Source organism: Megalops cyprinoides, chromosome 7, assembly GCF_013368585.1.
Source record: "Megalops cyprinoides isolate fMegCyp1 chromosome 7, fMegCyp1.pri, whole genome shotgun sequence".
Lineage (NCBI taxonomy): Eukaryota > Metazoa > Chordata > Actinopteri > Elopiformes > Megalopidae > Megalops > Megalops cyprinoides.
In genome coordinates this window covers 14,473,981-14,501,969 of record NC_050589.1, presented here as the reverse complement: position 1 = coordinate 14,501,969, position 27,989 = coordinate 14,473,981, and the positions used below count along the sequence as shown (strand labels likewise).

Below are 27,989 nucleotides of genomic sequence, written 5' to 3'. Positions count from 1 at the left end.
TATTATCAGGTACTTTCTACAATAATTGATGCAGTACCAGTTCAACCATTACAAACTGTAACTCCAATCATTATATGAAGTTGGTCTAGCCAGGGGACTGAAACCATTTTCACCATTTAAACACTAAGAAAGTGGTCAGGACAACGATTTGTTTCTTTCATCAGTGGTGAGGAATGCTGGCCAGGTTAATGCTCAGAAAATCTTAAATCAACATTATGAATATTGCTCCAAAAACGGCACCTACTTGTGCCAAGGCCAAAATACCTTCATTATGCTTACACACTAACAACTCCCACCACAAGCCTGGATTTTCGCAGATAAAAATGAAGTAAGCACAGCAACATTTTGAAGACAAACATTCCATAATAAAAAGGTCACTGCACCGCACTTAGAAAAATGACTGTAAATCATTCAAATCAATCAAAATCATTTAATATCTTCAGCAAGGTGCTATTCAGAGTTACATAGGTGTATATAAAAAGAGGTTATACTAAAAAGGCTCTGGTATTGCACTATGAGTGTAATGCAGAGGATAAAGTGATGGAGAGGATGACCCACACTATGCTTAATGTTCTGGTCACAAGAGGTCGTTCCATTGATATCTGAGGAGACACCATAGTTATGTCAGTTGTGTAGCCCTTAGTCTTAAAAATGAAGAAATCAATGCATTTTTCCCATTCCTCACAATACAGATGTTTTTTTTTTTTTTCTATTGAAATCAATGTCTGCTTCTTCAGGTGTGCAAATGATAAAATTTCATTCACATACAAATACACAAACTGTGCAGCTTAATTTTTGTAACCCCCTTTCATTTCTTCCCTCAGTACGTCCATCACCCAGTGCCTGTGTGTGGGTCTCATGTCTGTTAGCATCACTGTCACCATTGTCTTATAATTGTTAACCTCTCAGGGTGGGTCTCAGAACATGCAGTTTACATGATACTGTTGCATTTGATTCTGGGCTTGTGCTTAGTTCTACTGGACCATACGTCAATGCTTGAAATAAGATTTTCGTGATCTTCAACCCTACAAATACAGACCTTTATGTATCTATTTGTCTCTCCTATTCCCTCTCTTTCAGAGGACACTCAGAGATTAAGGTTTCATTCCATCCTCAGATTGAGGTCAACTGGATCTGTCAGGTGAAACGGTAAAGCTCTTTAAGGGCCTCAGATAATTTATAAGCTGTAAAAACAGTCCTTCAAAAAACAGTCCTTCAGTCTCCAAAGAGAAAAAAGCAAGAGGAGATATAATTAGGCAACAGTGCCAGAGTAATCATTTACCTTTCGAACAGACACCTGACAAGAATGACTCTCTCCTAAAGTGGACAGGAAGCCATTCAGGGATGGTCCTGTAGAACTGGTGTCAAGGCCAGGTTCAGACACAACAGTGTCATTGTCATGTAAACTGCATTTTCTAAGAGCCACCCTGGACTAGGATGTCTGTGTAACAAATGCAAGATAACAGTGACAGAGACCCTGACAGTCATCCAGTTCACAAAGCAGATGCCAATAACATTACTTTCAAAGGTGTATGCTCCTCAGTAATGACCACCTTCATCACAGACCTACAGTACAACGATCAGCACTATCCACTGCTATTTATACAATACACATCAATGACTGCAAGAGTGTGGAGGGGCTGGGTGTGACCCCACATATTACTTAACTGACCATTTCTTCACTTATGAAACTCTTAAACTGACCCAAAGTTTTGCATGTCTCTGTGTTCCCTAGCAGAAAAGTGGACATTTCTGAATTGGTAATGGTACAAACTCAGCAGAACCATTTGTAACGTCACTTGAGAAATGAGTCCCAGCCTCTTCTTCACACAGAAGATGAACCAATGGCGTGGCTCTCCGCATGTTTACAGGCCCAGGGGAACATGGGAATAGAAGAAAAGATAAGCACTTGAGCCGAATTATCATCTCTCCATTGGACACCTTCCGCTGAGCACAGCAAAGTCTCCCTAAATCTTGGGTTAAATCACCTCTGCCACTCACCCCCTCCTCTACCTCACACTCACTCCTCTGTGTCCCCTGTCCTTGCACCCAATTGGTCGCCCGAGGTCAGCTGGCCATGAAGGTGCCCAAAATCTCTTGGAGATGAGAAAGAATCTGTCATTCACTGGCGGGAAGCGGTTGGTGTCCGAGCTGCGTCGCTGACGCCACAGGGGCCCTCAGACAGCCAAGCGGGTCATCCAGGATTCACGGTCGTCTTCCAGTTTGAGGTCACAGCCAGGAAGCCAGGATGGGAGCAGGAGCGAGCGCTGAAGAAAAGCACTCCAGGGAGCTGGAGAAGAAGCTGAAGGAAGATGCTGACAAGGACGCCAGGACCGTCAAACTGCTGCTGCTGGGTAAAGTCTGCTTTTCTGGGGAAGGACGGGACAGGGCTGGCAGAGCAATACAAGGTTCAATGGCTTCCTGCAGTTCGGTTCACTTTTTTGTCTGGCTCACTGCCATACAGGTGTCTGGATTTGCCGTTGTACTTGATGTACCAACACTGAATGTCTCATATCAGGTACAGGGCCAAGTGTCACTTCAGACACAGAGAACCATAACCTATCCTGAGTGCTGGAGTGCTCCCACATCCTGACCCAGCATACAGAACTTTACCTGTATGGCTATAGTCACTACCCAACAGTTCCCGCAGCTTGAAAACTGGTGCATGAATGTTAGCTCTGTGAGTGGCCCGGAATGAGGCTGGCTTTAAATTTGAATCTGTGATTGTTGGTTTGGTCTGTTGGCACCCTTATGGAAGAGACTGGTATATTTACAACTCCCAGGTGTTTTTCATAATGACTACTCTTTGGTTGTGTGACAGTTAGTATCCACCAGTGTCTAGCATTTAGGCTATTTTGTCCATCTTGGCTGTGGACAGTGGTGTTTAGCTTCTATACTAGTGTACTGTCTTCAAAGTCTTTTGATAATTATGTTGCTTATGGGTATTCCAGATATAAAGCTGTAATACTGTTGGTTCACAGAGCCATCAGTCTCAGGGAGGAGTTTAGGGGCTTTATTACAGGTTACTGATGGGATTTGCATTTGAGATTAAGTCTGTGGATTTTTAAGGCATTGTCAGCGCTATCATGAGGACTACACTTGCACCTGCTGTTTATGTGTTTTTATACTTTATAACTTGGTATTACTACAGTAAGGCAATATACAGTCTTATGTCTAATGTATTGCACTCCATGTCTCCTCCCACCACAGCAAGCCAGCAATTTTGAAGCTGTTATTCTACTGAGTTCTTTCTGAAAGAATTTTTTTGTTACGTCACTGATTTGTGAACAGTAGTTTCCCACCCACAGTGAAACCCACAATTCTCTGGTTGGAAGTCTGGTTTCTCAAACACTTTGCCAGTCCACACAGATACAGTCAGCATCTTTATTAATAGAGTAAAGAGCTCTGAGATGTAGGTGCGTCTTACACACCTCACCAGCAGCGAGCAATTCCAAACATGTTGACAATCCCTCCTCCTATAATCCTCTGCCTTATAATGCTGCAGAGCGGAGGGCTTTAGTGCCCACAGCAAGAGCCTCGCCCAGACAAACTATCACTGCATGATTGTTTTCCCCCTAATACCTCACAGACACTCACTTAATTAAAGCAAGTGAAAGCAAACACATGGCTTAGTCTTTAAAATTCTCAGAGGCTAAGTGAAGCCAACACAAGGGGCTTATATTAGGATACATTGGTTCAACTTTAGGCCTATATGCTGAAATACGTAAACAGCAAGAACTTCACAGTGAAATACTAGAGTGCATATCACTTGAGAGAAAAGGTGAAGGTGCAGAAGATTCTGCCCTCACCACTGATCATGAATCAGCATTTACCATTAACATAGAATTACTGGATGCAGGATGTTGTGAGTAAGGTATGTTACTGGGTTAGCGTTGCCTGACAAAATTCCCTTAGCAAGAGAAATCAGCCATGACTAAATTGTGTCTCACTTCTTGTGCAAACAAAATTATTGATAAGCAATGTGTGCCCTCTGTCATAACAGAAGCAAACAGATGACCACACCTTTGTCATTCTTCTACATGTAACCCTGACCCACAAACTGAGCAGACAAAACGAGATAATCCTATAATCAATCCTAATTTGGAATTAAGAGGCCTGTCATATGATGGGAGATGATAAAAATAGACAGAACACTCTCATCCTCATCAGATTACCGATTAAGATTAACTTTGCTGATGCCCAACAATGATAATTGTGGAGGAGTATTCTATATACAGAAGGAGTATACCATGCTGTGTCTGTGATTTTTGTGCTGTGTCACTCAACATCTGTTAAAGGATATGGAGGAGTGTTTTACCAGAAAATAAAACCCAGGGAAAGAGTTTAGTTGGATGTACTAAACATTTATAAATCCAGTTAAACAATTGCCCCGCAGGTCCTTTTCATTTGGTTACATTTTTTTTCTGGAAAAAGTCCAGTTAACCTTAAACTGCAATTGCATACGTATAGTATATAATATATAGTATATAATATATAGAATATAGTTTTTCATATAAAAGTAATACATTCTCCTTAAAGCAGGCACACATAAATATAGAATCATTACAATGATTTGACAGTGACAGAATTGTCCCAAGTGTTTTTTTTTTTCTTCCTCAGTGTGGACACATTTTCTGTTTATGCTCTAGCCCTTGAACACAGTGAGCACTGGTGCAATGGCAATCTGCACATGCAAAGCTGACAGGAACATTAAAGACTAATCGTTCTCAGGCCTGGTTAATATGTTTACACCAGCCACAGAGGCTCGCCACACCCTGTGGAAGCCTGTTGGAGAGAGGGAGATGTCTCTCACCAAGCATGTGCGTGTGAGTCACTTTCTCCAGCGCTGATCTGCATCAGGGACAGAGAGCGTTAAAGAGTTCCTTCCCCCTGACATCACCTTCTCCTTGTTCACCTCTGAGGAGCTTAGCGCAGAAATAATTAGATTGGATCTTATCAGGATCTGTGTGAAATCTAGACCCTGTAGACACTGCCAGAGAGAGAGAGAGAGAGTTAAACAAACAGACTGACCAAGACAAAGATATAGGTGTCCAGTCATTGGTCTCTAATAAATAGATTTCTCAGCACAAATGTATCAGCATTGGTGTATCAGTAGGAACTACTTACTGCTCTTTGATTTTAACACTGGATAGAAAACACACATCCAATCTGAACATAGCATAGATTTACAGTGTACAAGAAAACAAAAAAGTCATATGCTGCATTTCTAAATTTGCACAATGCAATAAGCAGAATACTGGTCCACTCCTAGCACATCCAGTCAGTGAACGGATCTGAGGTGTGTGTGACATTTTCTTGGGCTCAAAAGTTTTTATGAGTCCCATAACATCATAGTGAACAAGGATGCAAATACCTGTTCCTAACTTCTCTCTAGGATGTCCAAGCCATAAAACAAAGTTGAGCTTAGTTTATCTTGGTGTATATTTTAGAATATGTCCTTGCACTCCCATCTCACTGCTTAAAGATTTAATAAATTGTCATCTTTTTTGATTCACCCAATTGAGATTCAACCTGTGATCCTTACAGTTCTGAGAGCTTGAGTGGTTTAGAGAGAGACAGAGACTGCTGATGAACTGTGGGTTTCCTGGACCAGGGCATTTGAATGTAGACAGGAACCATCATGGTTCAGAAATGTTGCTGTAACCAAATCAAGCAAGATATGGAAAGCAGGCTGATGTAAAAGACCCCTATTACTCTTGGCAGCCAGGCCATCATTGAAAACTGTGCATGCAACTGCAAAGTATCTTAACTGTACCATTCAACCTGTCAAAAGCAGATTATATCATCTCAGTTAAATCCTGGGAGAGACTTTGTTCATAAACTTTTTATGAAGAAACAGGCTATGCTAAGTATGCTAATGTGACCATGAGACCCTCATATGCAACTACTTAGACAAGAGCCCAGGAACACAAAAGGGCATTCTGGAATGTGTTCAGCATACTAGTTTGCTGAACACATGAAAATCATGTGTTCATCTTTTCATGTAGTTTCACATTATCCTCAATGCAAAGTGCATATTGTTATATAATGTTTGGTGAATTATGTGAAAAGCGCAAAGTCTAAAGAAGCTAAATCCAAATGCATAACAGTCAGATGGATTATCAACTTGTTCAATTGGTTGGTAAAAAGTTGTACAACAAAATGGACCAAGACAGAGATTAATACGACAGATTATGCATTTTTCTGAAAAGCAAAGCAGAACAGAAAAAGGGTGACACTGCCACCTACGGACTGGCTTTGGTCAGGGAAAGGTTGCTGTTGCTTGTTCACTAAAAAAGTTGCATTAGCCATTTATGTTTGTAAGTTGCCTCAATTCACTTTTGTGATTGGCTCTATTTCTGTAGTGCAATAAAAGGCACACAGTGGCAATGCAACTAATGTCACTCTTCTGAATTTCTTACAGGTGCGGGTGAATCAGGCAAGAGCACAATTGTCAAACAGATGAAGTGAGTACAGAATGAGATGGTGTTTTGTACAGTAATTGTTTTGTATAGCATCAGTCTACGTCTATTAACATCTCAGGTAAATTATATTACTAAGCACACTTTTCCCCCCCAACAGAATTATCCACAAAGATGGTTACTCACTTGAAGAATGCTTGGAGTTCATTGTCATCATCTACAGCAACACCCTACAGTCTATCATGGCTATTGTGAAGGCCATGAACACACTGAACATCAGCTATGGAGATGCAGCCCAGCAGGTAGATTTTGAAACCTGGAACATTTCCAACCAAGCAACACAAACATGCAACAGTGAAACACGAGAGAGGATGTATTTATTGCATTTGAGTTGCTCAGTGAAATTTAATAGAGAATTTGCACCTGATGTCCTCTTACCTGGCATGCCTATACATGCATAGAGGCTCAATGCCTCATGATGTAGGAAAACAATGTGTTGTAAAAGTAGGGAACATGTGAGTTAGGTATTATGTGATTGCCAGTTCTGTGCGAATGTATGCTTACGTTCCTATGTGCAAGTGTTCTAGTTCTGAGGGTGCCTCTTTGGGCGTGTCTCTGTTTTCATAGGATGACGCCAGGAAACTGATGCACCTTGCTGACACAATTGAGGAAGGCACCATGCCTAAGGAGCTGTCTGACATCATCCTTCGCCTCTGGAAGGACTCGGGCATCCAGGCGTGTTTCGAGAGGGCCTCTGAGTACCAGCTGAACGACTCTGCTGGATAGTACGTTCCCAGCCCCTGATTTCCCTATTCACTTTGGCCCCTACGCAAGTTATCTCATGCTGTAGCATGGTGTGATCAACTTACTTCTTACTTCTCCGTCTCCTTGTTTGTGAGCCAAATGTAAACCTTTGAGAGGTTGGTCTTATCTCCTCTCTGCATTCCTTTCTGTGAGCAAGATGAGTATCTTGGAGAGCATGGCCTTATTCTCTGTCTCCCTCTCTTTCCGTGAGCTATCTGAATGACCTGGAGAGGCTGGTCCAGCCTGGCTATGTCCCCACTGAGCAGGATGTACTGCGATCAAGAGTCAAGACCACGGGTATCATCGAGACCCAGTTCTCCTTCAAGGACCTCAACTTCAGGTGGGTCCAACAGAAAATGAGTCTCCCTCCACCCAGCAGTCGTAGCATTATGTAAACTCTGTCTTCAAGAGATGGTCACAATTCAAATAACAGCACACAGCGCAATTGTGAGTAGATCCCTCAGACTCACCAGATATAGAGTATTCAAATATGGCATATGCAGCATGGATAAATGTTGAAGACCATGAGTTCAGTCACCACATTGCCTGGACCATCTGTACACCGAGGACACAATTGGCCTGGCAAGTGACTCTAGCCTCACCCCACCCCTCTCCAGGATGTTCGATGTGGGCGGCCAGCGTTCTGAGAGGAAGAAGTGGATCCACTGCTTCGAAGGTGTGACCTGCATCATCTTCATCGCTGCCCTGAGCGCCTACGACATGGTGCTGGTGGAGGATGATGAAGTGGTAAGAGATCTCTAATGAGGCAGCAAGGAGCAGGGCCAGTGCAGCAATGTAGAGCAGTGCTCAGAGCAAGTGTGGAGTAATGAAACCAGTGAAATCAGACAATGTCTTATGAGCTGCAATGTGGCTGGTGGCCATTCCATGCCATTGCTTAATTGCATATTAATATTCCTGAAATGAAAGAGAAGTCCCCTCATCCTGTAATCTAGGCGTCAATCAACTGCTTTTCAACTTAACTCAAAATAAACTTAATTGAAATGCAGCTCTAAAGACTAGGCTGGATTGGCCTACCAGTAGGTTATGGCTCTGCCGATATTTACCAGTGCTTCTGATTTCAATTCTTTAACTCCTTGCACACACAAGAATGCCATGAATATCTGACCTGTTCCTCACCCTGTCCTTTCTCTCCCCATCAAGAACCGAATGCACGAGAGTCTTCACCTGTTCAACAGTATCTGCAACCACCGCTACTTTGCCACCACTTCCATTGTACTCTTCCTCAACAAGAAAGATGTCTTCATCGAGAAGATCAAGAAGGCCCACCTCAGCATGTGCTTCCCCGAGTATGACGGTAGGATATAAGAATGGAAAAACGTGCTCTCTCTGTGTGTGCAGGATTCAGAGGACCATGCCAGTCAGTTACACTCTCACACAATGGAGCACATTTACATTTATATTTAACCAAATAGCAAACTGTCTTAGATGGACTTAATATAAAGCTAAATAAACATTAGTTCACTAAAGTCACCTATAACACAACTGAAACAGTCAATTCTTTATTGCAGGAAAAAATATTCAGCCAGTTCTTACCCAAAATCCTTTCTCTTGTTCATACTGGCCAATGTAATATACAATGTTATATATTATAAGTAAAATATAAGCAATTAAAAATATATAAAGTAATTTGCAAATATATGTGACAAATGTGACATGGTAAAAAATACCTTTGCACTTTTTATGACATGTTAACACCAATTACTTTTTCCTGGAAAAAAAAAAAAAAAAATACATTTGATAGTGTGCGGTCTGTTCTGAATCTGACTGTTGTGTCAATGGCTTCTTCCCCTATCCAGGCCCCAATACTTACGAGGATGCAGGTAACTACATCAAGCTGCAGTTCCTGGACCTCAACCTGCGGCGAGACGTCAAGGAAATCTACTCCCACATGACCTGCGCCACGGACACAGAGAACGTCAAGTTTGTGTTCGATGCCGTCACCGACATCATCATCAAAGAGAACCTCAAGGACTGTGGTCTCTTCTAAGAGCCATGCCCCGAGAAGGTGAGGTGGCTCATTCACCCCTGTTCATTTTGGCACAGCTGGGTGATACCGATGCACTGAATACTCTCCAATTTGCAGGTCTCTCTGAATAAAAGCGTGTGCGCAAGAAATAAGTGCAAACGTGACAGCTTCCCAATTTGCACTTACAATGCTTGCTTTCATTCCAATGGTCACTGTGGTCTAGAAAAGGAAACACTCAGAAAGGCTTTGGCAGCGCACAAACTAAAACACAGCAGGGCTAATTAAGCTGCCACTGTTAATTATGTTTTGGTTTTTGGGTTTGTGCTAACACAACACTCAAATGACTGAACTGAAACTGAAATGAGAAAACACACGTAACAATTAACATATGTGAAAGGTCTTCAACAGCTGAATATACAAATGATGGAGTGGAAAAACACACAGAAGTCTTCCAGAAACACAGTTCCCTCAAGCTGCTAAATGAATAAAAGTTTATACTTCCATTCATTTAGAAATGCACGTTACTCAGTCAGTAAAGGTGCTGATTCTGAGTGCTGACTGTGGTGGAATGTACTTACACAGCTCATCAGTACCCTCTAGTGACTCATTGGGCATGTGTAAATTCCTACACAGTCTAATCCAAGATGTTCCCATCTTCCAATCATACATCCTCTTGGACAGCACCATGAGATTTGCAACAACCGCCACTGGCTAATGCCAAGTGTATCAGAGATTTGAACTTTCCCCGCTTCAGCGCAAGTGTGCAAGTGTAAGAAGCTAAGGCAAGCTTAATACACAATTGTTTAGTTGCAGTGATATACAGGGTGGAAAATTACCAAAAAAACAGGCTTGAAATTTAAATTTAAATTTAGAGCAAATTTCAAGATAAGCATGACACAACCTCAGGTCACAGGTCAAACGGAGTCTCCTTCAATGACATAGGAGAGAGGTCGGCGTTCTCCTCAAACCCTTTCTTTCTCTTTCTCCAGGTATGATCCCCGACTCTTTGACCCCCCTGGACCCTTAACCCCTCCCAGTGCGAACTCCACCTCCTAAAAGGGATAACACTTGGTCTCCTTTCAAAGAAAAGAAAGATGTATCCATCCCTGTCCTCACACGTCCAGAGCTTGGCTTCAGATGAAAACAACATGTACATGGGCTGAGGACCCTTTTACTGCTATAATAGGGAATGCAACCTTACACTTTTCTGTGCTCTCTGATCAACCAAGCTTCACAACAAGCGGTCACTCTCTGTTACCAAGTAAATGATAATTTTACAGATGATCTGATGTCAAAGATGTGGTCAACAATAAAAAATATGGAAATTATTTCCAGCATTGGAGTGAAATGAGTTTGCACTCAGAGAAAATCCAAGGAAAGGCTGAAAATAGAATTTACTTTATATTCTGATCACCGCTGACACTAAATGTATACTGATGCAGATTTTGAAAAGCAGCTGAAGTAGGAGTTTTTCATAGCAGTCCTATGCAAGCTGTAGTTGCCACATCAAAGCTGCCACGAGCTGTATGAGAGTATAATGCCTGTAAACCCAGATAAAAGCAAGGCTCTTTAATGCAAGGCAAGTCTGCCTCTGCATTCCACTATTTAGTCTGTGAAAATGAGACTTTAAATAGTTTAATATGATGCCCATATTTTTAGCAACACCTGCATATGCACTTCAACTTCAGAGGATATTACAAAAAGGGTAAATATCAACAAAATCTGTAATACTTAATGACAGTAAAGCATACATCTTAGTGCTGAAATGGGAGGTAAACTGACTTCAGGTATGATTGTACTTGTTATAATGATGTAGTACGGATGGGTTCAACCTGCAATTCAAGTACAAAATGAAAAATAATTGTTGGGAGGGAACCCATGATATTGAGGTGGGTTACAGCTCTGCAAATTGGTCTTCTAACACTGATTACAGGATGGAAAATTAAGAATATTTCAGGAGGCAAAAAAACAATATTCCAGTTTGACTAGTTTGCATGTTGAACACATTCAATGTTCATATGATTGATGTAGTTAAAAGGATTAATCCCAGTTATGCTTACTAAGAAATGTGTTCTCTATTCTGGAAGCACTTTAGACCATGTACTGTACAAAAATGTTGGCAAAACATGAAACACAATATGGTCAAGTAAAGCTTATGGTAGCAAAGTTAACCTGTCTGATTTTTTTCTCCTAGTTTTGTTCTGCTTAAACCTTACCCTTTTCCCATCAACAGATATACAACAAATGAAAAACACTGACTGTTCATACTTTTCCCTGTTTTTCAAAAGAATTTCTGCAAATATTTTAATATCATAATCTTAGAAATGTGTGGGAATTAAACTGAAGCATTCCAAACTGATGAGTCATCAGATACATTTAATATGGAAATGTGCACTGTAATTCAGAATGCAGTTCAAACTGTATAGTAATGCCAACAAAAATAAACATCGTCCATCCATTTCTGGTTTACTGTTCAGTAGACTTGAAAAGGAGCAATCAGAAATGACTTCCTTTAATTCACGGACTCCTCAAACACATTTACATCCATTAGCAAAAGGGAAGATTTTTGTGCTATCCACACATGAAACATGCACACAATATCAGAAACAATTCAAGTATGTTTGTAATGTTTATTTAAGATCAACATGAGACTCCATATTACCTTCTTTCCACTCTCTCAGGCTTTAAAAAGTGTTTTTTTTTTCCCAAATTACAAACACTTGCAAAAAATAAAACAAACAAAAAAAAAACATTCATTCTGTAAAGATTCTCTCATCTGGGAATGGCACATTTGGTGAAGTGAGGTGATACCACCTGCAGTTTTACACTGGTGAGAAAAGCACCAGCTCTTCATGCATTGTGAATACATCTCACAGTCTCATGGGTTGTTACAGGTACATCAATAAAAAATGATTGCTTTCTTGAGTTCAGAGCAGGTGAAGGCAAATATATTCCAGGGAAAAAAATCCTTAAAACTGATTCATACCCAAACAAATGCATTTTCAAGATGGATTGACATTTTGAATATCACAGGTTTAGACCCCCCAGGACCGCCCCCCCAAAAAACCCTCAGTTCATTAATTATCCCCTGGATGTTGTGTTTAACAGTTGTCCCTGCTGCCGACATTTTCTTTAAAAGCAGAGGCAGGCAGCATTAAGGACTGAGAACCTTGAGGTGTGGAGTTGAACTCCACAGAAATGCTGCTACCTCAATATTCCGCTCACACATATGGCTCCTGGCCATCAGAAGCACATGTGCACCCGCACACCCAGTCTCACGTGTGGACCTCACCTGGACATCGCACCCAATCCCCCCCCAAAAAAAAAAAACCCACAGTGAGTGTTAAACATTGACATCTATACCACATAATTCCTTACTACCAGTCACCCTTAACCCAGAAGGGAATTGTAACCCAAAAAAGCTACAGCTCACCAACAGGGAAAAGACTAAATTGTTTCATTAGTCATAGAACCAAGGGTGCATTTTGGCACTAAGACCATAACAAAAACCAGACGTGCATTTTGTATAGCATCTCATCAGCCTGGTCCTATCATGGTCCAGTTGCAAAAGTACACCCAAAGTGTGAACTGAATTCAGAGGCACTACCCGGCCCCACAACATGCATACACACCACCATAAGAATACACCTGAAGAATATTAACATAACATATGCCTTACATGCGGATAACCTATAATGCTATACCATCCTATAACATGTCAGACCTACAGAGAAAAGACATTTGAGGAATCTTTTTAAGCAAGTGGAATTGACTCTGAATATTGAACACAGCTAAAAGATGAACACAAGAGACAGGCCCAAGACAATGAAGGCAACCAGCAAGTCAATAACAATCTGCTCAAGTACAACAGAAGAGCAACTTGTTGACAGTTAGTCAATCCCTGAGTTTCTTTTTCCCTAATCTAAAATGGTTTCTGGTTAGCACCACTGCTTATGGAAAAGTTGTCTATGCATTACATAATGTATTTTACAGAGTCCATACTCATAGACTCAAACAATATTGTCATTCCTATTAGCATAAAAGTAAGGCCTTATGCATACACATCCTTTGCCAATTATTTTATAGAAAGATTAGTCACATTGTTTTGGAGGAGCTTCTTAAGAAGTTAACAGGCTAATGCTAATGTCAGAGACATGCAACCCCAAAAGCCATAAATATGAACATGAAGTACCTTTTTGAAAAAAAGAAAAAAAAAAGCATATGGCTATTCTGGTATTTGAAATTAAATGATCTCCTTGTCCATGGAAACAACTTTCTCTTTGCTCTTAAAGCTGTGGGGCTATAAGTTTATGAAGAGCACAACTTATTCAGTGCAGATGCTAGAATCCACATTATAACACAATGAGTCACCTTGTGCACTATTTGACTGTCGCTACATTAAAGAAAAAACTCCAAGTCACCAAACATTGCAAGGTGTTACATATAAAGCTAAAAAACTAATGGCACAGAACAAGCCATCTGATCCAGCCCCTGAAATGAACAGTCAGACATTAACCGCAGCACAATTGCTTTTTTGATTTTGCTTCCTGGACGGCAATGATGCCAATCTGGTAGACAGTGCAACAGTCAAAAAAGAAGAGACATTTCATTCAAACAGAATACTGTGCTGTGAACAGCAGAATGAATTGTGTTGGCAAACGTGTAACTTTAAACCCTAGACAACTTGGAAGACAAAGCAGTACTGACCACTTCCACTTAAAAATGGAACCCCCTGCCTCCCTATGTGGTACTATGCATCACAGAAAGGCACTAGAGTAACAGCTCTGTGATAAAATGGCAGCCCATAAGAAAAGAGGACCTGTTCATGGTCTGTTCATGAAAATAAATACAAGCTCAATAATCTTTGGAAAACAGAACACAAGTTCCAGTGGCAATGCTATGCCTACAGATTATCATGTAGTATGGATGATCATATAAATTTTTATTCATTTATTTTCAGGAACAGCTCCAGGCACAATTAAAAGGCTGGTTTATACATGGACTTGATTCAAAGCAGCTTTACTCAGGGTAAGGTTTGTCATTAGTGAGGACTGTGCTTAAATCACACTTGTTGTGCATTGAACTAGCCTCCTATTTCTCTCATAATAGCACACAATTCAACTTTAACAGAACAAATAACACAATTTGATCATTAAAATTTATTTCCATTTATGATTTCAGTCCAGCTCTAATGAATATTGGTGTTGCTGGAACATCTTTGGACTGAGAGTTATTATTCTTGCATTATTCTTAAAACGGTCCATAAAAAGTCACATTCAGATAAAAATAAATGGAAATTTGTTATACTTCGTCTGATGATTTTGTGACACAAGTTTTTAAAGTAAGGCTTCATCTTTTACTGCCCTTTAATTTATGACCTGTTTTTATTCTGAATCCATAAACACCATGCAATGTAATGTGACAGTTCTGTGAAGCAGGAGGAGTTCTTGTACTTTTTCAGCTACATTTGTGACAACCAGCTCTCGAATGTAAGATAATCCCTGTCTCACTCCAAATACATGAGGAGCTTTATAATGTATCATCTTACCAACCAAAATTTAAATCTTAAACACTTAAAACATCTGCATCCCTTAACCAAACTCCGAACACCCAGAATACCTCATCCAGCCCTGAACACATGTCTTAACAGCCTTGAACACTGAAGGTCACACTCTGAGAATGCTGTTGTGTAAGATTCCAGGAAAACAAACACACCTCCCCTTTGACTGAAGAAAAAAATCAAAAACCAATGTCCAAAATAAAAGCTATACTGCAAAATGCAGAAACAAGCATATTGACTGAGCAATCTGGAAGAGCGACCGGTATAATTGGCTTAAAATACCTCAAACTCCAAAAAAAATAATAATAATAATACCCTAACAGAAGCATTTGTTCTCAGTATTGGAAATCCGTGTTATTGAATACCTCCGATGACCCTCTGTTCCAGGAAGGCCTGACGGGCAGAGCCCATGACTCTCCTGCTGCTACAGAGGTGGGAGTGTGGGGGAGGGGCCAGGTCCACCCCCTACTCCCAGGCCCCACCCTCCAAACCTGGTCAGAAGTCTACAGGGGGGCCGTGGCACTCAGAGCAGTCCCACCATTTGATCGATTTGTCTCATGTAAACACTTTTCAGAGGCAGGGCATAACGTCTCTCGTCTGGGATCCTGTCACACTGGAAGCACACAGGGAAGAAAAGAAGTAGTAACAGCACACAAAGAAATAGGCACAATCTGTCAGGCTAGAAATGTGCTCATTGTTCATCAGCAGTTGAAGGAGTCTTGACGGTAAAGCAACTGGATTGAATTATTTGTTCAACTGTCAAACTGTGGAAATGACAGGTGACATTATATCTCTATTTTTTGTGGTGATAAATCAGCATTATCAGTTCATACTAATATTATAAGACAGACAAATGGGATAGGAGATCACAAAGCAGACAGGAATGCAGAGCAATTATGACAGGGAGAGGCTTCATGTCTACCATAATTAGTAGCACTACCATGTCATTCACTGCCTGGAACAAATCAATTGCCTCTCTCCACAGCAAAACACTAGATCAGCGAGTCATCACAAACGATCACTCTTCTATCATTTAGGAAAGCTGTTAAATTCTGCATTATTCCCCCCTGTGGTGAGGTGGTCTTACATTGCTGGTGTTGGTGGGAGGCACACTGGTTTTATCCTGGTCCGAAGGCGTGCCCTCCTCACAGGGCATCATATCCTTCCACTGCTTCTCACGGAAGCGCTTGTCTATGGGCACCACATGGCCCTCTGTAGTGAATATGTACTTATTCTCAGACTTGTGCAAGGGGTTGTCCTCATCGAACAGCTAAGGAGACAACAACACAAAAGTCAGCTGGAATGACACTCAACTTATTCAGTCAGTTTGGCTACTCATTTTACTGCCACAAATTCTTAAACAGCAAAATAATGTCCACCAATAAAGAATAACTGGGAAAGCTAAAAGGAGGAGGTCGATGCCAAAGAGTACATACCAAATAAAGGTATTTACAGGTCTCACTGAGGAAGAAGCTCTCCATGCGGTCTTCTTTGGACTTGTCCACCACATGATGGAGGGTGGCATACCCACACCTGTCAAAACGTGCAACAGAGTCTGAGAACCATGCAAACAGTACACTATATGGGCAGAGGAACCTAGTCAGAGATGCTCCATGACTTATTTCTATAAACTACAACTGACAATACATATGCACAATGCTGGTGCACTCAAAGTCTTTATTTCTCACAATTAACAGTAAGCATCTAAGCCAAAATGCATACTTCGGGTTGCGGTGACTCGCAAGCATGTTGTGGGTGACAGATCCTGTACACAAATCTGGCACGCAAATTCTTCGTGGCCATGAAGCTGCACAGCTGGTCTAGCTGACCTAAATTCTTACTGTTCCTCCACTGTAACGTCATCATTGATTTTGACATCCATTTGCATCTATGTTGCAAACAACCAAGCTTCCATTTTAATTTGTCAATGCAAAGAGTAGGAAATACACAGAAGCTTCCCATTGCACTTAAAAAAACATTGTTAACCCCAATTCAATGAAGCTCAATTCTTACCTGACTTTGGTATATTTTTCAAGGCTTTCAAGGATGTCCATTCCTACATGCAAATAAAAGGGGTTCTTGGTTGCCTGTGGAACAAAGAATGTAAACTATTTTGAGTTAACTTCATTAACAACCATATACAATAAATAAATAGAGCCTTAATAAATTGACATCTGATATAATTGAAAACTCTATATTATGAATCACTGATTATATGAAAAAAAAATTCTTCAAAACAGAAATGCTGAATGAGGAAACTGCACGGTGAAAAGGGGCATGATACAGAAAGGGAGCACTGTTCTTTGCTCCAGAGTCCAACAGCTTTACCTGGTAGAGCAGGTATGTCGATTCCACCAGTTCGGGTCTCAGGGGGTAGAAGAGGACGTCTGGTGCCTGCAGCTGCCAGTTATACCTCTCAGGGAGTGCTCCAAAACGCTTCCAGATGGCATAGTAAAAGGCATGCAGGCAAATGGCGTTCTCCACATCTCCATTCAGCACCTGGGAGATTGAAAGTTCAGCTGAGCCCAAGAACTCATAAAGGTAAACTAGGGGGGGTTTCTCCTCAGAACACAGATTAAAAAATGTGAGTTGCTCTATTATCCACTAATTAGCCACTCTGGACCCCAAGGCACATTTTGAGTTTCACATGCAGATGGAAGCAGGAGAAACTCAGCTTTTTGATGATATCCATTTCTCACCTCCAAACTCGCAGTTATGTACTGGCAGTTCCAGAACAGTGATTTTGAGAAGAAAAAAACACCTCCGAAGTTAAGGCTACAGTTAAACTCTTGTGCCTTCTCATCAATTAACCAGCACTGTTTATCTATGTCAGTGGCCCCTTTGAAATGAATATTCTGCAATTTACAGCAGTGGAAACTTTGTCTGTCCTGTGATATTTCTGGCTAGTTAGCTATCAAGCTACTTTCTTTACCTAAGAATGATCTCTCACATCAGAAGCCATAAAACCACAACTAAAGCAGGCTACTGTTGATGGTTTTACCAGAAGTGATAAAGGTTGCCTATCATGGCAAGACTGTAGCTTGCAAAATGCTGACCAACTGATTGAGGTTAGCTGTAACACCTGGTGCTAGAGAACACCAAAATTACATTTCCATATTTCAGACAACACTGAAATATCCTGGGTTTTGAAAGCTTTTACTAATTATTAAGCACAATCACATAGAACATGTCCATAAATCTTAGCCTATGCATACTATTTAAAGTTTACTTTGTTGGTGATTTTGACATTCATATGTAGGGAAAATACAGAAGACCACTTTACCAAAATTTAAACTCAGAAAATAGATTTCTATGCCTGGTGAATCTTCATTCAGAGAAAGTTCTGCTGTTTCTACTGTTGGAGACCACACCAGATGAGCTCTTATAGCCAAAGCACACCCAACATCGATCTAATACTCAAGTCATTTCCCCTTTCTCTGCACATCAATACAGCAACAGGAATCTACACTACAAACCTGGACCTACAGCAATACAACATCAGCAACGACCCCAACAACCCCAACTTTCGGTGAGTTTTGTGCAGAGGAGACGGTTTGAGTTTCCTACCTGAAGTCCAGGGAAGAAGGCCTGTAGGGAGTCGATCCAAGTGTTCATGATTTGGCCATTGAACATGTTCACATTGACATACAGTGGAGGATCCCCTTCACCTTCGTTACATTCTTCTCTCCTGAAATCGCAAATACCCAAGTACTACATCAGTCAGAATACATAGCACACATCCCATGCTGCAAAATTCACAACAGCATCTTGCCTAAAGGCACTCATGCAATTCATCCACAGGGCTGATGAAGCCCCATTTTAACAAGTGATTTTCTTCACACTTTCTTCCCTTTCTGACATACCCTCTCCTGAGGTGATTCTGAATGCTCTCATAGGCAGCTTTGAACATTGTGTAGTCTTCCTTTTCTCCGAACAGGATGTAAGATTTCAGCAGGTATTCGTAGAAGGAGTCCATTCCAGCCCCCAGTCCACTCTGCTTGCCAACCCACTGGCCAGTCTGGATGTTCACCACATTTCCTGAGAGTCACAGACAGCGAATACACAACGAATGAGACCAAGTGTAACAAGTTCTGTTAATGTGACAGTGGTTGCCCTGCTGCTCTGCAAATCACAACTTCTTAGGGCTTCGCTTCCTATACCATGTGTTTCGTGTTTGACAGTACCACAAGCCAGAAAACCTGGAACAGAAACAAAAGACTACCTGTTTTCAGATTTTATTCACTTGCTAAGAATTACAAACACTGAAAAATTACAAATACCAAGATTTTATTCCATTTAATTAGGTATGATGTGTGAGAAATTAGGCTTCATGTTCCTCCTGAGTACCTTTCAGCATAAGAGACCTCAGTGTATGAGGGGGCTGGTCCTATTCTGCAGCGCAGGGAGGCAGCCATGCCGTACACATTGGGACATGAGAACTGAAGGCTGTTTTGAAATGCACACATTTCAGCCTTGGCTGGACCCACCTAACAGGCCGGTTTCATTGCTCCTTAAGTTCCACAGGGCCCTGACCGCCCGTCTGGCCACCCACTCAAACGTAGAGTCTCCAATCAGACGGCTCAGAATGCCAAACTCCACCAGCAGGGACCCAGCACCAGCCGTGCAGGTCTCGTTTATGCTGTCTGGGGGAACACCACTCTTCAGGTTTACCTGAGGGAACAGGAAATTAATAACACCGGAATTTTAACTGTGTGATATGATCAGACTGTCTTACCATTCCTGTATCACTAAAATAATTCAGAATAACCTTCTCTGAGCATTCTAGCCTCATGCGATTAGAATGGCGCGTGCGTCTTTAAACCTGAATCCAATTCCAAAGTGTAGAGGGCGGTTTAGTCGTTTATCAGCATGTTGCTTTTCACGTGGACTCTACGGACTTCTTCAAGGCAAATTAGTTTAAGTTATTCCCAACTCATCCAAGTCAGCAGCTGCTATGAGAACCAAAACCGAAGTTAATCCCTTAACCTCAAGAATCCAAGGCAAATGACGTAATTCACATTTAACTACTTTGGACAAGGGTGCTAAAGTAATGCTCTACCAGGGATTCAAACCTTCCAGTACAACTCCCCAATGCTACATTACATGCTGTTCCACCAGTGACTCAAAGCTTCAAATATACCTGCCCAACCATTACACTACACCGCTGTTCTGCCACAAGCTAACAAGGCTTGGGCAACAAGCCCAAGCAAAATATGTGCTTAGTGCCTAACTGAAATAAATGTCATTGTTTTATTCACTGAAGTCTTGTCGCTGAATCGTTGGATGAAGAATGTGCTTTATTTTACATAAACCTGCACAAGTCTTTTGACCACAACTTTTGAATCATTGCAATGAAAAGCAAATACATTATTTTGTGTTTATTTTTCATACAAAGCGGGATGTAATGTCAGCCCTATGCTGGAGACAACGCAGAAATTTGCTGTGATTTCAAAACCGGATTACTGGACAACGCTTTGTCACACAGAGAAACAACTAGTATCATCTGCTGTTTATTTTGATATGCGGTACGTTGTGAAGCGATAGGGACTTCATGACTTATTCAACTGAGAAGCAGGAGTGTGAAAATGGGTGAAGAAATTAGTAAAGATATTACTTTGCAGGAGTTTGATCTGTCTTCATAATGTGATTACTTCGGTATGTACAAATATGTGACTAGCATCATTACAAAGCTCCGGTTCCGCTCTTGCTTGTGATATGTGTTCCGTATCTATGCAATGACGAGTTCATGAGTAATTCAAACAAGAGTAATGGGTGTGGAGATGGACGCAGAGCTGTATGCAGATTGTAACTATGATTAAATTTGAAATGTTTAAAATGTTTAAATTCAAAATTATTTTTCTCGCCAACACTTTGTCACATAAACAAGCAACTAGCATCGTTGGCAATGAATACTTTGTGAGCAATTCAACCGAGAAGAAGGGATGTGAATTTGGACGGAGGCTGCGTCTGTCAGATTGAAAGACATTTTTAGTGACAATTGCAAGTAACAAATAATTTTTTAAAGATTTTTCCAGAGACCCCCCCAAAATTTTGCTGTTGAGGCTTTCAGGGGGTCTCAAGTGTCAATCAAGGGGTTTCGGACCCCCCCCGTGACCCCCCGAATTTCGCACCCTGGTTCCTTCAATGACTGGCAATTAACGTATAATCGCTTTTTCTACGTAACTAAAATGTGTATTGTGTTGCACAGATGCACTGAACGCACTTCTGACCTCTGAAGACTGTTCATAGGTGCTCAGTAGTATACTGTTTATATATCTTTTCATGCCACTTTTCCAGATGTACTTTTTATTCACAGCTTTTAAGTTGCTCCCGATAAGAGCGTCTACTAAATGACAACAATGTCATGTGATGAAGTCCACCTTTTATACACCATAGCAAATCTTATAATGGTGTACAGCCACTCACAGTTCATACAGCGCAGTTCTTACCCTGGGGTAGGGGATGCCGGTACTGGTGTTCTCGAATGCAGGCAGGAGCCGAACTGCTAGGTCATGCGCAAGGTGCAGGAGCTCATCGTCATAGTCCTCCAGGCCTACATTGCCAAAGGGCTGCTTTGAGTCGGTCAGGAGGATGTGAGCAGAAATGAGGCTGCCCAGGATCCTGGAGAGAGAGCAAGACAACAATGAGCCCCTGGAGATGGCCGTCAATCAATCCTTTGGGCCCCAATGACACCCATCCCTGGACATGTTCTCTGCATCTAACACAAGAGTCTCATGTCAGCATCCCAGCCAGCACCACATTACAATGCATGTAGGTGTACGTAGCTTTAAGCTTTCTTCATGTTTTCACTCACTGGTACAGGTGTTGTTTTCAGTAATCTTTCGTGACCTTTGATTATGTTTGACTCTTACTTTAGTGACTCTTTGCGATTTTGTACTCGTCAAGATTTGTTATCCTGTCATTGTTAAAAACAACAACTCCAAATAGAACAAAATAGAATTATTGAGAGCCTGCTTTTACAGGACAGGAGCCTAAACAATGTTCCTAAACTACATCTTGGACACCAGAGACATTGTTAGGCTGATTCTCACAGGGCTAAGGTTCATTAAAATTGCTACAGCTAAAACCTAAGTCACCCCTTACTACCCTTTGTTTGCTCAAAGGCCTAAGGCCTAATTATTTTTATGTCTTCCATTTCTGCATACAGAAAAGCAGCAAAGAAGTCAATGGATTGTCGTCAAAGCACTAATAGCGTGCTCCTTGCTGTCCATAGCAGCTCTGAAGTCATTAACTAAAGGCATTCAGGGCAAGGCATTCAGGCATTTTCCCACATTGGGTAGTGTGTTTTCTTATTATTACTTGCTCTGGAAAACACTCACTTTGAACTGCTTTGTGACCATATCATTATTGTGCTTTACAAATTAAAATTGATTGCCCAATTGATTGTGCTGTTCCCCACCTTGTCTGCTCAGCGAAGCATTATAAGTCACTTTTGGATACATAAATGCTCAGTAACACACAAGAACAAAATGAGATATACTGCAATATACTGAGAAATATTGTTATATTGTTTAAGAATATATTGCAAATATATTTAAGATATGGTAATGCAAAGCAGAAATATATTGCAATATTTACATACAATTTACATACCTGCAATATACTGATTCAGCTATTTTTTGTGTGGGACGTCCCATCCTGTCTTACTAAACATTCATGCTTTGCTGTCAGAAGCCTACAAACCAGAGAAGCCACAGCCTCCTTACTGTTTGCACTGGAGACACAAGCACATGGAAACTCCCTGACTTCAAAGCTGAATTCAACCACTATGGATGGGGAGACTGACACAATCATACCTGATATTGGCCTCAAAAACTTGAACTGTGGAGTCTTTATCAAATGATACAGTGTCAATCACCAGCTTCACAGCTCTGTGGAACTCTGACACGTTACCCAGCACCTAGAGACAGGAAAAATCACCAGCAAGGGGTAATAGAGTCTATAGATTCTACACAGTGTCTTTTTTCATTTTCATCTACGTAAATATCTATGTACCATGAGTAAACACAGCAGGCAGGAATGTTGAGCATACTCATATGAAAATAAGTAACAAAAGTAACTGTTATTTAACTGTTACACTCCTGGGAAGCGGGATAACAGAAAGCAGAACACACAGTCAAACGCAGATGAAAAGAACTCTGACTGCAGCAGAAACTGCCATTACCGGTTTAACAATTACTCTCAGTGGAGTGACGGCAGACACCTTGAAGTCTCAGGGGATGACCGCAGGGCTTTGCCTCATTACCACAGACAAAACGTGTGACAAACAGCTGTACTCTATCTCACAGAAAACTGGGGCAAAACAGTTATCCGACTGTCATCTACAGGCTCCACCCTTGCAGCTTTTGGTATGAGCAGTCAGGCACATTCATAGATTAGAACACATACAGTTTCCACAGCCAAAGCATACTACTGTGTACACTGTATTAGTCAACAAGCTTTTACAGATACTGGGTACTGCTGATTTGTGCCAACCCCCCCGCCCCCAGCGTTGTTTCTTCCTAATTGGCTTGCTGTAAATTATAAAGCGGCATGCAACAGCACACTGATGCAACACAATGTTTGCTCCAGACCACATCACACAGACAGGATGGGGGCGCACCTGCATGAAGTGCTGCATGTGACACTAAGGAATAATGCACATGTCACCTGCTCTACCGTTTCCCTGATGGCAACCAAGGCAATGTAATAAGGGGTTATTTATATTGTCAGATTCCACTCTATTACACCCACGGTGCTCTACAGCAGAAATATGTGTGAAAAGGCCACACAGCTGCTCAAAACAAAGGAGGCATCATAATAATGGCCAAGTACAATCGCAAACTGTGGTGGACTTACCAAGAGTGTATCAAGGGTGTCAATAAGGGTCAGAGAATAGTTTCCCAAGACATCATTGATGTTGATGTTTGACCTGTAACAACAACACTTTGACTCAATTACTCCAATAAAAAACAGATATAGGTCACAGATTAAGCTACATCTTAAACTTCAGCAATAATATGTAAAGCATAAACCCAAGTACTCAACACATAAGAATGGCTTCTAGCATAAGTTTTTAAAGGTTCAGACATATTCTCAAATCTTACTTAAAACTGAATAGTCTAGATACAGATAGATATACCTACCGTTTGATAATCAAGCAATGACTGATTGCTTTCTCATAACCAAAAGCTAAGTGAAAAAAAGCAGGTTTTGAAAAATATTCTGAAACCTCCCAACACTGCTATATTTTGGGGGAATTCAAAATGACTTATTAAACATGCCTGTTCATATTTACCCAGGCGTATTCAAAATTTACCCAGGCAACCCGATTACCTTATGGCAAATCATTTTGGCTGAGATATTTGACTGTCCTCTTACCTTTTCAGTCTCAGTTCACCTTTAAATGAAAGAACAACCAACGTACTGAACTATATTTTTAATTCATTTGTTTACAGGTACAGGCCTACATTTCGCTCTTAGTTTTGTTGAACTGACAGGTGCCCTTTTGAAACTGGTCTATGGTGGTTGGGAATGTACGCTAGCCAAATCGCTGTCTGGCAGGGGAGTTGCCAACGGTATTAATTCTTTGTTCATTTAGCTAGATTAGATGGACAAGAAAAAGAAAAATGTTGGTAAGGGGACACGAAATAAATGAGCTCATTTCATAATTCATTCTAGCTAGCTATCCAATAATTACATTATTTGCATTCCATGCCCATTGTTCAACAACTGATAGCTCACCAACCTGATTAATTTAAGAATTTTATAGCGTGCTACTTGATTAGCTACATTTACCTGAAACGTAGCTAGGTCGCTAATAGTAGTATCGGGATAGCTAACATTGCGTTGTACAGCTAGCTAGTTATCTGAAATATGACAACATGGACAATGAAGAACTCACGGGTTGAGAACGTCTGGGCCTCTTCCTTGACAGTCAATGGGGTTAAGCTCGTCCTCTGGAAACGCGTATTTCATGTAGTTGTCATATCCGAAATAAAACATTTCTTTGGCCATGCCCCTCATCTTCGATTTCAGATTTTCGGGGAAAGTGCTGTATTTCCTCGCGTATTCATCCCTACCATCCTCCAGGAGACTGAGATAAGACTTCTTAGGGGCGCCTCCACTACTCTTGGAGCAGGTACTGTGGTGTGAATTTCCATTCCTATGTAATTGGTTTAACCACGCATTAGTCCTTGCGTTGGCCCCTTGGTTGTCTCTGAAGAGCTCTAATTTGTGCAAATTGAAATTGAATTTAATGGGGAAGTTGAACCCCCAGCTAGGTCCCAACCCAAACGCAAGCCATAGAACACAGCTGACAGCCAGTCTCAACACGAGAAGACCAACAACTATCGACCTCCATTGCATCTTTGCCCTGAGCGGGCTTTAAAAATCATACTTCACGGCAACGATCGCTTAACAGAAAGTTGAATTGCCATCCGCTATGGCTAGCTTGTTAGCTACTTCCCTTTATCCCACTCTTGCTTTTTCAGACTGTTCCTGTCAACAAACCAACCCCTAAGCGGTTCAGAGGCGCGATTGGCATTCCTGTAAGATGGTCATTGATGACACGGGCGTACGCACGGTTCGGTGATTGGCCGTTACACGTGTCTGTCTCATAGGTGTGTCTCACTCGAGTGTCGTGGCAATCTCCTCGTCCACTCAAGAAAGGAACTTTAAACCAATAAGACATCCACAAGTATTAGGAGGTAAAAGTAAATAAATCCTCCATATGGCTGACTCGCAAAGAGACGTCACAGCCTCCCTCAAAACTTATCAGCGACAGCGACAAGGGAAGTACAGTTCCGTCACCGTCCAATTCATTCATTGGACAACACCTATTTACCACAACTTTCACAACTGCGCCGTCTGTTGGTAGCTCGACAGCTGACCAGCTCTCTAATACCAGTAACGACAGCAGCGGCAACAACGATGATAATAACAATAATAATAATAATAATAATAATAAAAAGAAGAATAGGCATTGATAACAAATAATAAGACATTGGCACAATAAATTAAAGAATTTAAATGCAAGTTCAATTTCTTTAATAAAGTTTCATTCATTTTTGAGAGTAAAATATAGCAGTGATTATGTATTTTTATACTACCTTTTCCCAGCGATTCTTTTTCTGTTCATTAAATAGGCTCTGTCACCAGCAAAGTGTTTTCTTTCTGTACTTCTGTACGCCATGTGTGTGAAGCTGGATTGATTAGGGATGTCGTAATGTTTACCAATAAGTCAATGAATCAATTTTACACACGTATACACATTATACAACTGTAAAACCCTTGCCAGTAGCTGAATTTCAGTCACAAAGCCTGATAATCAACAACATCCTTTACGTAATCAATGTAACTTTGGATGGGAATATAAATTCATTAGAATATCGAATGGCACAAATTCAAATTTAACCAGCAATACAATAATTTATTTGATACAAGCAGTTTCTTTATAGTATCCCTTGTCAATTTAAGTTCACCTTTAAAAGCAGAATGTGAATAAATATTATGTGAAATGTGTAAAAACCTACTAAGAGTTGCATGTTTTATAGATGTTAGTCACCCTCAACACTTTTTTGAGGAACTGTTTGTGGGAAATAGATACAAGAAACAGACAATCTGAATAAAAAACAATCACTTAGTTCTTATTTACAAAGTCTAATTTAATGTATTTGTTTGCACATGCAGAAATGGATGCACAGGGGGAGAACACACCTCTTTTTGTAATGTCAGAATTGTAAATAATGCAGAAGGCAGTAAGTAGTTCAACACACAGGATACATCAGCTTTTCCCATCCACCTGATTCTTACTTTCTAGAGTGTCCTGGCCCCTACATCCATAAGAGCGTTGTACGAGCATGTGCCTTCAAATCAGTCAGGCACAAAGAGATAGACTCCTGAACACAGTGCATCGTAGAAAGCAGTCGGACAAAAGGACTGGACGAAAGAACATTCATTCTATACTGAGGTGCATAGCAACAACATGCTCACACAAGTACAAAGAAGAGTGGCAAATGTGTCATGATTGACAGGCAGTGGCAACTGGGTGCTCCCTCAATCTAACATCCTCCATGTTAAAATCATCATTTTGACTGTACTAGTTTCCATATGGTTGATGATGATGATAATGATAACAATGATAATAATCGCCCTACCAATCGGGGGAAGTCTTGACCGTGGTTATACAAATCAGGTCAAATGACACAAGCCTTGATTTGATGTTCTGACTGGCATGTTTCACATTACACTGGGTCACTGCATCTCCAGGTCACTGATGAAGAGACTACATAGCATCAGAGAGTCTCAGAAAAACCAAGCAGCTGTGTGCATTAAGAGGAAAAAATACCTTAAGTGGTCAATAAATGAATTAGATCAGACACACTTCAACACCAACTACTGAACACCTACAGTGCTTCACCTAGTTAAAGAACTGTCATATCTGAAGATGGTTTTTCAGTTGCTACTTCCTTAAGGACAGTGGATGTTAAAATCACAGAATCTTTGTTTTGTTTGTTTCTGATACAAGACCATTATTGTACACATCTCAGTGTAGCAAAAAGAAAGCCACATGATTACAATGATGATCTGAACTGTTAGATGACATCCCCACCCATTTTTTTTTCCTAATGATGACTTCAAAAGCTGGAATCACATTTTTGGGATGCTAGTTAATAGGTCAACTGTCCTTCCATTCTAAACTGAGCAGTAACCCAGTCTCTCCTTTCTAAGAAAACGTAGATCTTACTTTTAGAAAGGCTCCCTGTATGGAACATTAACATTAATTTAACATTAGTTTTCCTATTAATCCTGCCCTTCAATCACAGCAGTCACATAAATAACTGATTATATTCCACTGAACTTTACTGTGCACTGAAATTCAAACTTGTATGGAATTTAATTAGGCCAAATCTTCAAAACATGCTGAAAAGAAAAGACAATTCTAACTGAAATGGCTTCTTAATAAAACGTACAAAATGGCAAAATTTAGATGAGGTAGTTTAAAGGGAAATGGCAGAAGGGGCTATTTCTACTAACTGGGCTTTTCTATCATAATAAAGCATGTAAAATGGTGAGAACTTCATAAGCAGAGAAACTGAATCTGTTTTGCCATTGAGAAAAAGCAAGTCATAAACACCTGACATTAAAAGAGAATGGAGAAGCTCTCACAGAAGTTTCTGAAGAGGGGGTGCAATTCTTAAAAGTTATATTTCAA

General features: G+C 40.8%; 2 protein-coding genes across 2 annotated transcripts; one reads left to right on the top strand and one right to left on the bottom strand.

Annotated features, from left to right (window-relative positions):
* The first annotated feature begins 2,248 nt into the window (after positions 1–2,248).
* On the top strand, positions 2,249–10,286 carry gnat1 (guanine nucleotide binding protein (G protein), alpha transducing activity polypeptide 1). Its single transcript, XM_036532469.1, has 9 exons — positions 2,249–2,354; positions 6,425–6,467; positions 6,583–6,724; positions 7,050–7,207; positions 7,438–7,566; positions 7,844–7,973; positions 8,388–8,541; positions 9,044–9,252; positions 10,203–10,286. Exons 1-8 carry the CDS (start codon positions 2,249–2,251, stop codon positions 9,232–9,234), a joined length of 1,053 nt encoding a protein of 350 aa, XP_036388362.1. The 3' UTR covers positions 9,235–9,252; positions 10,203–10,286.
* Positions 10,287–11,955: 1,669 nt separating this feature from the next.
* Positions 11,956–25,246, bottom strand: edem1 (ER degradation enhancer, mannosidase alpha-like 1). The gene is made up of 12 exons (XM_036534441.1): positions 24,678–25,246; positions 23,633–23,705; positions 22,591–22,694; positions 21,223–21,394; positions 19,261–19,444; positions 18,637–18,811; positions 18,341–18,461; positions 17,102–17,272; positions 16,787–16,860; positions 16,210–16,306; positions 15,861–16,043; positions 11,956–15,386 (listed from the first exon to the last, which is right to left on the bottom strand). The coding sequence occupies exons 1-12, from the start codon at positions 25,139–25,141 to the stop codon at positions 15,297–15,299; spliced, it is 1,908 nt and encodes a 635-aa protein (XP_036390334.1). The 5' UTR covers positions 25,142–25,246; the 3' UTR covers positions 11,956–15,296.
* Between the last annotated feature and the right edge of the window lie 2,743 nt (positions 25,247–27,989).

Bases quoted from the DNA above. Each gene is read 5' to 3' on its own strand.
- gnat1 (XM_036532469.1), top strand. From the start codon at position 2,249: ATGGGAGCAGGAGCGAGCGCTGAAGAAAAGCACTCCAGGGAGCTGGAG. The intron at 7,208-7,437 runs GTACGTTCCCAG...TCTTTCCGTGAG, and splicing joins CTGAACGACTCTGCTGGATA to CTATCTGAATGACCTGGAGA. The intron at 8,542-9,043 runs GTAGGATATAAG...TCCCCTATCCAG, and splicing joins GTGCTTCCCCGAGTATGACG to GCCCCAATACTTACGAGGAT.
- edem1 (XM_036534441.1), bottom strand. From the start codon at position 25,141: ATGCAATGGAGGTCGATAGTTGTTGGTCTTCTCGTGTTGAGACTGGCT. The intron at 22,695-23,632 runs GTAAGTCCACCA...TCCTGTCTCTAG, and splicing joins ACACCCTTGATACACTCTTG to GTGCTGGGTAACGTGTCAGA. The intron at 17,273-18,340 runs GTAGGAAACTCA...TCAATCTCCCAG, and splicing joins CCTTCTTCCCTGGACTTCAG to GTGCTGAATGGAGATGTGGA.